The sequence below is a fragment of the Rosa chinensis genome, chromosome 5 (genome assembly GCF_002994745.2).
Source record: "Rosa chinensis cultivar Old Blush chromosome 5, RchiOBHm-V2, whole genome shotgun sequence".
Lineage (NCBI taxonomy): Eukaryota > Viridiplantae > Streptophyta > Magnoliopsida > Rosales > Rosaceae > Rosa > Rosa chinensis.
In genome coordinates, this window is record NC_037092.1 from 43,132,349 (window position 1) to 43,145,135 (window position 12,787).

The 12,787-nt window shown below is 38.6% G+C and overlaps 2 protein-coding genes across 8 annotated transcripts; both read left to right on the forward strand.

Annotated features, from left to right (window-relative positions):
* Window positions 1–319: 319 nt before the first annotated feature.
* On the forward strand, window positions 320–7,688 carry LOC112202789 (pentatricopeptide repeat-containing protein At4g13650). 7 transcript variants are annotated; one of them, XM_040519555.1, is made up of 7 exons: window positions 320–625; window positions 732–1,319; window positions 1,496–1,668; window positions 1,741–4,955; window positions 5,579–5,666; window positions 6,209–6,290; window positions 7,133–7,688. In XM_040519555.1, exons 3-4 carry the CDS (start codon window positions 1,543–1,545, stop codon window positions 4,837–4,839), a joined length of 3,225 nt encoding a protein of 1,074 aa, XP_040375489.1. In that variant the 5' UTR covers window positions 320–625; window positions 732–1,319; window positions 1,496–1,542; the 3' UTR covers window positions 4,840–4,955; window positions 5,579–5,666; window positions 6,209–6,290; window positions 7,133–7,688. The 7 variants fall into 7 exon arrangements, with proteins under 7 accessions (XP_040375489.1, XP_024199562.1, XP_024199561.1 ...); XM_024343794.2 differs by having other exon boundaries at window positions 320–1,319; window positions 5,559–5,666; XM_024343793.2 differs by lacking the exon at window positions 732–1,319.
* Window positions 7,689–7,848: 160 nt separating this feature from the next.
* LOC112202791 lies at window positions 7,849–12,787 on the forward strand. The gene is made up of 7 exons (XM_024343801.2): window positions 7,849–8,308; window positions 9,082–9,136; window positions 9,358–9,432; window positions 9,597–9,688; window positions 11,254–11,335; window positions 12,243–12,326; window positions 12,424–12,787. The coding sequence occupies exons 1-7, from the start codon at window positions 7,938–7,940 to the stop codon at window positions 12,547–12,549; spliced, it is 885 nt and encodes a 294-aa protein (XP_024199569.1). The 5' UTR covers window positions 7,849–7,937; the 3' UTR covers window positions 12,550–12,787.

The following is a 12,787-nucleotide window of genomic DNA, read 5'->3' on the forward strand; positions in this document are numbered from 1 at the left end:
AATAGGATTCCCAATCTGTGAGCCTCGAAAAATTTGTCGAGTTTAAGTGAGATCGTGCGAAAATTATTTATTGATCTCAGAAATTGTACAGGTGCTCGGAATTTTTTTTAAAAAAATTTTGAGGCGGTGAATTCCTTGATTAAGGGTTTAATAATAAAATACACAACGTCACGAGTCCGTCGATATTTTCAGGGAATTTTTTGGACACCCCAACTATTTATTGTGATTTTCTGAAGTTTTAGAATTTTAAGGCATTAATAGAAAATCACGTGGTGCAATCTGAACCGTAAAATGCCACCTCTTTATCAAGACCGTTCTAAAGTAATTAAGGAGAGACTGTGTATTCAATCAGATCAACACTGTAGAGGGATCGAGAGAGATCCCGAGTCTCTGACCCGGTCTTGCGATCCGAATACCCGAGGACGAGGCCCGGTCTTTTCCTCGCCGTCAGGCCATCTACCGGCGGAAAAACACGGATGTTAGGTTCGTTTCTTTGATACCGACTTCTTCCTGGTCTCTTTGACGGCGACAGACGGCGATGATACGAAGCTGGACAGCTAAAAGCTTCCCAGGCGGTTCTCCAGCTTTTTTCCGGCGACTCCGGCTACGGATTGAGCTTCATGTGGTATAAAACTTAATCCTTTCGTCACGCTCTACATGCTAGTATAAATAGTTTTTGAATTCCATTGGGTTATGAAGAAATTGTGCTTTTGGGTGACGTCGGATTTCAGTGTGATTCCGGTTTCCGGCAGCGGTTCCGGAGTTTTTGATTCGTCTCCGATAACTACTGTTGCTTGCGTTCCTTCCTAGCTAATCGATTGCCACAGGTCGGAGTGTTACCAGAGGTACTGGTGAATTCCTAATCTTCCTCAGGCCATGTCCTTCCTCTTGTAGGGAAAAGGAGATGAACAGAAGTATGGGTCCTAAAGAGAATGGGTTGTCCATTTGTGGGTAGAAATCTGATAACGTCAACCGGGAACAGGCTAAGCCTTTCCCATTAACATTTCCTCTTTTTTTGTTGACATGTGAGCTGCACATGTCTGGGCCCAAACAAGACGAGCATGTAAAGCTCCGAGCATGGAAGACGTTCTCTGTTTTGTCCTTTATGAATCGGGAGGCTACAAATTATAAATCCATAGAAGATGATCTTCTTCAACTTCGAACCACTGGGCTGCCCCGCCTGCGCCTACTTTCAGTTCACTTGCTTACTCTCACCCTAAACCCCCAAAACCCTAAACCCTAAACCCACCCATCTCTTCTTTTCACTCCCATCTATCTGCACAAAGTTGCAAACTCTCATTTGCAGCTCTCCATTTCAGGTTTGTGTGATAAATTGTATTTGATGCTGTTTGTTTGTTTGTTCGGAACTGTTATCACCTATCTGATGCCTCTTCCCTATGCTCTCTGATATATGCAATTATCTGAATGATGTTGTTTTGTTGAAACTTGAAATGAAGATATGGTTATCAAATTTGATTTGGTTTGTATGGAGCAGGAGGGTGGTGAAGTTTATAGAGCGAGGTTAATGATGACTGTAGGCAGATGAGTGGGTGTCTCAGGTCCTTGATGCTCACTGTAAACCAATGCCACAACCCTATGTTCTTCCATCGCTACCGGCTTCATTTCAGAACCAAACCCAAACCCACCTCAGTTATCAATCTTCGCAAGGTGAACTCCTCTTCTTTTGATTTGTTCTGGGTCTTCTAGTTTTGTTTTATTTAATCTTTTGAATTTCTGCAGCACTTTTGTGGGAGTGTAGTCAGTTTGAGCTTGGCGGAATATAGTAATGCAGCCAATGCTCGTGTTTCGGATGATTATCTAGTTCATCAAAATGAAGGTGGTCCAAAGGGGATCGATTTGTTGCATTCTATGGAAGCACGTTGCATTCGTGCCAATTCTCAGACGTATATTTGGCTTTTAAAAGGGTGCTTGAGTTCTGGGTCTTTGTTAGATGCTAGGAAACTTCACTCTAGGATTTTGAAGTTGGGGTTTGGTGGAGAATATGAAATAAGTGACCTGTTTGTTGGTGTTTATCTTGCAAATGATGACTCATGCAGCGCAGTCAAGGTTTTCGATGATCTACCATATAGAAGTTTATTCTCATGGAATAACATAATTCATGGGTTTCTTGCAAAGAAGTTGACGGGTCAAGTATTGGGTTTCTTTTCCCGAATGGTAGCAGAAAATGTGCGTCCTGATGAGACCACGTTTGCAGGAGTTTTAAGGGCGTGTGGTGGTGGTAATGCCAGTATCCAATATGTGGAACAGATTCATGCTAGGATTATCCGCCATTGTTTTGGTACTAGTTTACTTGTATGTAATCCCTTGATCGATTTGTATGCTAAGAACAGCTCTGTGGATTCTGCTAAAAAAGTCTTTGATAAATTGAATTTTAGGGATAGTGTTTCCTGGGTGGCTATAATTTCTGGCTTATCTCGTAATGGACGAGAAGAAGAAGCTGTTCTCCTATTCATCCAGATGCATACGTCAGGAATTTTCCCAACTCCTTATGTTTTCTCAAGCGTGATTAGTGCCTGTGCAAAAATAGAGTTATTTGAGCTGGGTGAGCAGCTGCAATGCCTTGTTTTCAAGGGAGGCTTTTCTTGTGAAACATACGTATGCAATGCTCTTGTAACATTATATTCCCGTTCAGGGAACTTCATATCTGCTGAACAAGTTTTCAATACAATGTGGTACAGGGATGGAGTATCATATAACTCATTGATATCTGGGCTAGCTCAGTGTGGGTTTAGTGATAGGGCTCTGGAATTGTTCAAGAAAATGCAGAGTGACTGTATGGAACCTGACTGTGTAACAATTGCTAGTCTTTTGAGTGCCTGTGCATCAGTTGGTTATCTGTATAAGGGGAAACAACTCCACTCATATGCAATTAAAGCAGGAATGTCATCAGATATAATCCTCGAAGGGTCTCTGCTTGATCTTTATGTGAAATGCTCAGATTTGCAAACCGCCTATGAATTTTTCCTTACAACAGAGACAGAGAATGTTGTCCTGTGGAATGTGATGCTAGTTGCTTATGGGCAGCAAGATGACCTGATCGAATCGTTTCATATTTTTAAACAAATGCATGTTGAGGGTATGATTCCTAATCAATATACCTATCCGAGTATTTTGAGAACCTGTACTTCTGTTGGAGCTCTCAATTTAGGAGAACAGGTTCATACTCAAGCCATAAAAACTGGCTTTCAGTTTAATGCATATGTCTGTAGCGTGCTCATTGATATGTATGCTAAGCATGGAAAACTGGATACTGCCCTTGGAATACTCAGAAGACTCACTGAAGATGATGTTGTTTCGTGGACAGCTATGATTGCAGGGTATGCACAGCATGATTTGTTTGCTGAAGCTCTTTTACTTTTTGAAGAAATGCAAAACCGAGGGATTCGATCTGACAACATAGGATTTTCAAGTGCAATTAGTTCATGTGCTGGTATTCAAGCACTCAATCAAGGTAGACAGATTCATGCTCAGTCATGCATATCTGGTTATTCGACTGATCTTTCCGTTGGCAATGCACTCGTTACCCTTTATGCTAGATGTGGTAGAATATGGGAAGCCTACCAAGCATTTGAGAAAATTGATGTGAAAGATAATATATCATGGAATGGACTGATATCAGGGTTTGGACAGAGTGGGTACTGTGAGGAAGCACTGCAGTTATTTTCTCAGATGCATCGAGCTGGAGTAGAAGCTAATTTGTTCACATTTGGCTCTGCAGTCAGCGCTGCTGCTAATTTAGCAAATATAAAACAAGGAGAGCAGATTCATGCCATGGTGATAAAAACTGGGAACAATTCAGAAGCTGAGGTTTCCAATGCTTTAATCACATTATACTCAAAGTGTGGTAGTGTTGATGATGCAAAGAGAGAGTTTATTGAAATGCCTGAAAAAAATGAGATTTCTTGGAATGCCATGATCACCGGCTATTCTCAGCATGGGCATGGTATTGAAGCACTACATCTATTTGAGCAGATGAAACAACTTGGTGTGGTGCCAAGCCATGTCACATTTGTGGGAGTACTTTCAGCTTGTAGCCATGTAGGCTTGGTAAGTGAGGGGCTTGCATACTTTGAATCCATGAGCAAAGAGCATGGACTACTGCCTAAGGCTGAGCATTATGCTTGTGTTGTTGATCTTCTTAGTCGAGCTGGTTCTTTGAGCCAGGCAAGAAAATTCATAACTGAGATGCCAATAAAACCAGATTCAATGATTTGGAGGACTCTCTTAAGTGCTTGTATAGCTAAAAAGAACACAGAAATTGGGGAGGTTGCTGCCCGTCATCTTCTAGAACTGGAACCTGAAGACTCAGCAACTTACGTTCTCATATCAAACATGTATGCAGTGGCAGGAATGTGGGGTTATAGGGATCAGGCAAGGCAATTAATGAAGGAAAGGGGTGTGAAGAAAGAGCCTGGCCGCAGTTGGATTGAGGTAAAGAATTCGGTTCATGCATTCTATGTTGGTGACCGGCTGCACCCACTTGCCAATAAGATATATGAATTCTTAGGGGATTTGAATGAGCGGGCAGCTGAAATTGGTTATGTTGAGGACCGTAACAACCTCTGGAATGACATGGAGCAACAGCATAAAGATCCAACAGTGTACATTCATAGCGAGAAATTGGCAATAGCTTTTGGCCTGATTAGCCTATCTAATACGATTCCCATACGTGTAATTAAGAATCTCCGTGTTTGTAATGATTGCCATAATTGGATCAAGCATACGTCGAAGATCTCAAAAAGAACTATCATAGTACGAGATGCATATCGTTTTCATCATTTTAAAGATGGTGTTTGCTCTTGTAAAGATTACTGGTAAGACTGCTGAAAAGGTTAATAGAAAAGAAGTCTTGACACTGGGCATTTGGAATCACTTCATTGTGTATGATTGTGGCCCCTATTTGACTTTCCTCTTATAGAAGACCATGGACACTGGTATGAATTCTAACTGTCGCTTTTTTTTAAAATGCCTTTCTGTACAGAAGTCTAGGGACTGTGGTTTGTTAACTAGTGACCGATTCTAATCTATCTTCCATAGGAACTGCTTCTTAAACATAGGGTTTCCTAATGTGTGTAATGGCTTATGTTGCTCCAAATCATTTTGATCATCTATCAGGATTTGATTCTTATCACATCAAACTACCATGTTAAGACTCAGTTTTTGATATATATAATTTGATTTGATAAGGTTTATTCACTTCGATGCTCTTATGAGTTTGGACATAGTGATGATCAAGTATATTTTATTGAACTGTACATACTACCGTGGACTTGGAACTCATCCTGACTGAAGTTTGAAACTTTAATGTTATCCTCTGATCTACTTGTTAGCATAAACTTTCTGCCAACATGTTCATACTTTGGTTGTGTTAATACTCATTTGATTACCATTGCTATGTGTATATATATATATTTTCTACTGTAATGCATTCCTCTGTGATAGTTATATTGATTCAGGTTTGTAATCCAGATACTCTGTTCCATTTGTAGATTCCATGCAGATTAGGATAGTTATATTGATTTGGGTTTGTAATCCAGGTACTCTGTTCCATTTGTAGATTCCATGCAGATTAGGTGGATGAGGGGAGACCTTGAAGTCCTTATAGGGTCCAAATGGCAAACGTGTAGTGCATCATTTTCAGTCAGGTATGATTACTCGTTTTCTTCAAAATGAGGTGTCAAACCAGTCTTCAAAGTCCTTCTATCATTATTATTCAATTGAGGTATAGTTTTCATGCTCATAATTGAAAGAAATTAAAATGAAAATGGTTCACAGAGAGTTGTATGATTATCCAATTTTCAGGGATTTTCTCTATTATCCTGTGCTAGTCTGGGCTTCTTGGCTGCAACCTAATGTTTAGGAATGCAAACTATAAAAGAATTGCTCCCCAAGAACACTGGGTGGTCCTTGCTTTTGAGAAAATTAGATGGTTAACGCTGTCCTTATATTGGTGCAGATCCGATAGTAACTGTATTGGTCGTAGTATGACTTCGCTTATCTACTCTAGTACATTGTTTCACTTTGGTTCTAAGTGACATATTCTTTTATAGGGGTGAACTTAGAGTTTGTCAACCTCACCGCGTGATATCATCAGTTTATCCTTAAAAAACCAGCATCAATTTTATACCAAAAATCATCGTCATCGTTATTTTTATGGTAATTTCATAAAAATCTCGTGTTGATGCAGGACAAGACTGTTAATATATTTCCACATCCATTAAACAATGAATCAGGACAAGACTGTTGGCAGAAAGTTTCAACGTGGGAATGTAAGAACTAAACTATAATACCCTGTTGCTCTAGTATGATCATGAAGTTTCTCTCTCTGATTGTAAAAGTTTTGTCTCCCTACTTATAATTTGGAACAATTGGTTCTGTATTTACATTCAAAATAGCATGTTAGAATTGGTTAGGTATCATGATGGAAGCAAACAATGAGCCTGACCATTCCTACTAATCCCCTTGTTGTTTTCACCAATCATTTGATCGTACCCAGAGTAATCTATCCTTAAACGCCCCACCCTAGAGTTTAATTTATGGTACACTGTTTAGATATTTAGCTTTGCCATGGTTTCAGACTAGATTTTGGGGGCATTGCTGCAATAGACTTGTTACAACTTTGCTTAGACAGTCTCCAGATCTTTGTCGAGTGGCTAGGATCCTAAGATTCTGATTTTGATCTCATCAGATAAACCATATATAGTGCTTCAGAATATACTCAATATAGTGCAGAGAAGATGTGCTAAGTTCATTAATATTGATCTAAAGACAATGTCAGACATTATCAGTAATCAGGACCGAAACTGAAACAGTATTCCAATTTTAGAGATTTCTCCTAATATGCCATGGGCCCATGACCTAGTGCTTTAGACGTAAAATAAGTCTTTGCCTGTAGAACATAACTTGTGGTCTTTACTTCCATGGAAAACAAATGGTTACTGTTGTCCTTACATTGATTCAGATCAGTTACTCTGCTGGTCATGTTTTCTTTCGCTTGGCCTCTAAGATCTAAATTTATTTGTATCGTTAAACGTTGGTAAACTGGCATTCTGGATTCACGTTGCTTACTAATTGATAATCCTAATTCATTTCCATCACCATTATCCTCTAGAGCTGGAATTGGAAGACCGCAGTGGCGGGAATGTGGGGTTGTAGGGATCAGTCAAGGCAACTAATGAAGGGAACTTGTGTGAAGAAAGAGCCTGGCCGCAGTTGGATTTGAGGTCGAGAATTCAGTTCTTGCATTCTGTGTTGGCGAACAACCACACTCGCTTGCAGGCAAGGTATATCAATTATTCGGGGACGGGCATCTGAGTTTCGTTGTGTTCAGGACCATACAACCTTTGGAAGGAAACAGACAACCTTTGGAAGGAAACAGAATAACAGCATAAGGACCCAACAGTTCTATATTCACAGCGAGAAATTGGCAATTGCTTTAGGCTTGCTTAGCTTATTATACGTGTAATTAAGAATCTCCTTTGTAATGATTGCCATAATTGGATCAAGTACATGCCAATTATCTCAAATAGCGCTAACCCAATATGGGATGCAATCATTTCATCATTTTAAAGGTGGTCTAAAGATTACTGGTGAAAAGTTCTTCACAGGAAACGATGTGTTTCATAATCTGTTATTCTATAAAAGACGATAACGCAATCTTGTCTGAATGCCAAAATAGATTTTATTTTTATTTCTATTACTATTAGATTTTTGTTGAGAATTTTGGCTCTAGCAGGAAGAATAATTAAAGGGTAGATATGTCAATTTGAGTAAACTAGCAGAGGATATTCCGAGGGAAATGAAGCATGTTTGCAAAAATATGTGGTAGCGCTTATTTCCGTGGACTGGTAATAAGAGTGAAGGAAACCTTCATACTCAACACTAGAAGAAAAGAAAAGAAAAGTAGGCATTTGATCATGGCACGGTTAGCTGCACGAGCAAATGTGAAGTCACTCTTCAATGGTGAGGGAGTCCCATCATCAGGATCCGGGTTGGACCCAAAAGACCCATTGAGCTGCATGTTCACTTTCTCATCATCGATCAAACCCCAAAACCGCAGGCTCAGCTCATTTGACTCCACTAGGCTTTACTCCTCCTCCAACTCTTCTTCCAACAAGACCAAGCGTCTCAAGGCCGAGGTTCGTTTGTTTTTCGGGGATGAGGAGGATGTTAAGGGTGACAACAAGGTTGGTGAGCATGCCCATCATGGTGGTGGTGATGATGATGATGAGTTTGAGAGGGATGAGCTGTCCTGTTTCAGAGGTCTGGTTTTGGATATCTCATACAGGTTGGTGATCAGGACCCACTTGTTCTATTTGGTTTTGACTTGCATGACTACTTTCTTAGAAGCAAAAGATGAGTATTTAATGTGTAGTGGATCTGTTTAGTGAGTCATTGATGAGTTGATCATTCGCATTTGGTTTTTGCTGATTTTTTATATCATGGTTTTGGCTGTTGTTGTTAGTAATGTGGTAACTAAATGAGTTTGATTGTGTCTCCAATGGAGAATGAGTTTGCATAAGTGTAATGTGTTTTCTTTCTTGATTTCTGAATTGGGTATGTTTGATTTTTATGCTTTCAGTTCAAATATGAGAATGAAAATTTTGCATTCTAGTAGTAGATCTCATAGAAAACAATGGGAGTCAACATTTTCACCAAACCAGTTGCACAGCCTTGTGATCAAACAGACTAAATGGTCTTTAAATTATGTGGTTTCGAAAGGAAATGAACTTGATGCATTTACTCTCACATTTTGACTATTGGAGAAGTATTCGACATTCAACTAATGTCTGTGATGCTTCATTTTTCTCTATTCCTTCAATTGTCTTATCTACATGATAATGCTAATGCTTATCAGTAAACATGAGGTATGTTAAATGACACTTACTATCCAGTAATCATTAGGTGGTCTTGTAACAAGTGTCTATGCATTATGTAGTGTTTTTTTCTAGTTATCTCTAGGGTGTAGTTTCATGGAGGACCATACACTTTCTTCTGTACTATTTTATCTACTTGCTTCTTTTCTTTTCTCTTTATAATTTTGTTTGGTTTCTGTGCCAGGCCAATTAATGTGGTCTGCTGGAAACGTGCTATTTGTTTGGAATTCATGGATAAGGTGGGACTTCCATGCCTCACTCAAGTTAGATACTTTGCAAATGCTAGAAGCACCTGAAAAGGATATGTTATGTGCTGATATTATTTGTAATGGCAATTGTAGTAGTAAACATATCGTATTCCTCAAAAAGTCAAAATTATATTTCCTGCAACGGTCAGAAGCTTTAGTTGTATCATGCCTTTTTAAAATACTTGTTTAATTCAATTCTTCTATTGTACAAGGCGGATGTCCTAGAATACTATGATCAGACTGTTAATTCCCCAAGTGGATCCTTCTACATACCGGCTGTTTTAAGGGTATGTAATCCCATGATTTTTACCATGTTTTTGCTTGAGATTGACAACTTCATGGATCCTTGCTTTTAAGTAGTTTTATACTACATCCTGTTTTCTCTGACCAACAGTCTTCACTTTTTCTTTTCAAGTCCACTTGGACTGATTACATCCACTTTTTGTTCCAGATTCCCCATTTACTGCAAGTTGTAAAGAGAAGAAGAATTAAGTGCAATCTTAGTCGTAAAAATATACTTTGTCGGGACAGTTTCACTTGTCAGTAAGTATATTACCCTTTAGTTAAATGTTTTTGTGCTTATTTTGAGTATGTACCCTTCTTGTTATAAGAGAATAGGTTAAGTACTTGCATCTCAAGGGCCAATAAGTAAATGTTGCAGCTTATTGTAGCTCATTAAGTCTCTTGTGGTCATACCAAAGACCTGGGACTGAACCTCACCTTCTCTAGGAGTGGGAGTTTCTGTGGCATTGAGAGGTTATTTCTAAGTAGCCTTCAGGAAACATGAAAGGCAGAAGAAAACTAATTAAAAAGCATTGTAAAATGTAGTTCTGTCTGGGTTTGATTGAAACATTGTGAACTATGATAGTATAACAGGTTGTCAATGATGCTATAGCAAGAGAGATTTGCTATATGATTTGAAATTTTGAATGTTAAGAATTCTGAAACTTCTGAAAATAGCTCACAAAAGAACAACACACAACATCTCATGACAATATAGGTGTTTTTGGTTATGTTCACACTAATGTGGGAGGGCGTTTTTCCTGTTGTTTATTGTGGCGGTTTAGGTTATTTTTTCAGCTACGTTGATGAGGAATCCGAAGGCATAGGATTACTTTCTGAAGGATAAACATAAGGTATTTAACTGTTTAAACAGTGGACAGCATAGGCAGAGAACCTGGTCTATAAATCCTTCATACTTATAATGAAAATGAGCATGATTCTTGAGGTAATAGGATTGAGGGAATTGCCAAACAATTTTCAATGAAGAAGGTTCCATCACCAATGACCATTTGCAGCCACTGCTTTTTCTCTTTTAGAGTTCTAGAGGAGATATAGATGGGTTAAACAATATTATAATTTATTAATGCACATATGAATAGTAAAGTGGTTTATGGTGTTCTGACTGTTGATACTTGGACAAATTTATGCAATACGTTTCTGAACTGACCTTAAATGACATCTTCTTTCTACATAATTTGATTCTGTCGCTCAAAGTTGTAAGTGGAACCAAAGGTCAAGCTAGTTTTTATCTTGAATGCTAAGGTTCCAACAACGGTCAAGCTATTACGCTGGTTGGTGGCTCATGGGAAGGTGAAACTTGCGATGTGCTTGAAAGAAGATGGCATGGTTGCTGTGTCACATGCAAATTGAAGGGAGAGGGTCACTCATTGTTTGTGCATTTTGAAGGTGCTTCACTTGGCAGGAATTATTTAGGGAGGCTCCGGTAAGTTAGGGAACTTACCCCAGAAGCAAGTCTTGCTCAACCAACCAGCTCCCTTTAGAAATTTCCGATATAATTGGAACCATCTTTGGATTTATGAAGTATGTACTGTGTGCAAGCATCTTTCACAACGCAATCAGTATCAAACAGATTGAAAATCACAAATGGACATCTGCTACTGGTGATACCTAGATAACCTGATCGAGATCTTCAACTGTTGTTAGACAGGAAGTTCATAGCTTGGATTCAGTGATCTGTTAAATAGGCCGTCACCAATAAAGAAACTTCATTAGCCATGAATTCTGATCAGAATAAATGTGTTATTTTCAGTAAGGGATGAAGATTTCGGTTTTGATTACTCACTTTGTATGTCTTTTCTGCACAGGTACTGTTCTTCACGTGAAAACTTGACTATTGACCATGTTATACCAATTGCACGAGGTGGAGAATGGAAGTGGGAAAATCTGGTAAGAGCGTAAGACAACCATTTAGATATAGTTGAGGTCTGTGTGTGTGGGTGTGGGTGTGAGGAGAGCAAATGAATAGGACAAAAGCATTTTATATCAAACTCTCAACTCTTTGTTTTAGTTGAGGCCATCAAACTCCCTAAGACAGAAGTGCTTCTTTACATCAACTTATATAACGAAGTCCCCATGATCCTTTAGATGGAAAAGGAATCTTGGAGGGATCCTCCTGTCCATCTGCTTTTGTTATGGATGCCCCTTAAGCTCTGAACTAGAGGAGTGTTCTGTTGTTCTTTTCTCTTTCCTTTTGTTTTCCTTTCTGCACCCAATTTCTCTGAGAATTCTCATGCTTCCATTTTATTTTTACCATGGATGGTGAAAATGTGTGATCTTGTTGTGGTCATTGGCTTAAACATTGGATGTACAGTATATACGTATTGGAAAGTTGTAAAATTAGTCCAACTTGTTGCTCAACTGCTACTAACATAATTTATGAAGTTGTAATGGCACATTAGAATGTAATGAGGAACATGAATAATAACTTCAATAAGACAGATTCCAACTGAGTATAGTTCAGTTAAAAATTAGAATTCCCACTAAGGTATGGTTCCTGAATCAATTTTTTCCACCGTTCAGCTATATTAAGGCCATGTTCTTTATTAGATGTGATGGGGAAAATGACATGAAAGAAAATTAGTGTTGGATAGTGTGTGTAAACCTGAAACCCTGCTCTGAGAATATGAATTTTCCAAGAGAAGTTTTATTTCACAATATGGGATCTGGAATATGGAAAATTGGGTTCTTCAGAAAACCAAGTCTAATAGTTAGTTGGTCCCTACAAAAATAGCGTTCTCTGCAAATACTTGCTTAGTGGTTTTTAATCATGCAGTTTTCTGATGATGCATATTAGGTTACTGCATGTGCAAAATGCAACTCGAAGAAAGGGCAGAAGACATTGGAGGAAGCATGTATGAAGCTGATGAAAATTCCTAAGGTATATTAGTAAGTAATGATCTCAGAAATAGAGAAGAACGATGTGTTATTCTCTCACTAATCACTATTGACACAATGACATACACTTGATGTTGCAGACTCCAAAAGACTATGACATACTTGCCATACCCCTAACAAGTGCGGCAGTAAAGATGCTGAAAATGAGAAAGGGAACTCCAGAAGAGTGGCTCCAATATCTATCGAAGCCTTCTTCAATGCCATGACATCAATAGATTGTTATCTTCCCTGTACATATGTGCTTGCTCAGTCTTGGTGCTTAAGTCTCCTAAAAGCACTTTAGCATTCCATTGATGGCATCACCTAATGAATAGTAAAACATTTATGTATAGTAATTGTATGTTTGACTTTGTATTAACAGCCAATACACTTTTCGTGTATGTAACTTTGCTACATCTTGTTGATGAAGGAATTAATTGGCAGATATTTGATCCCTGTTTTTTT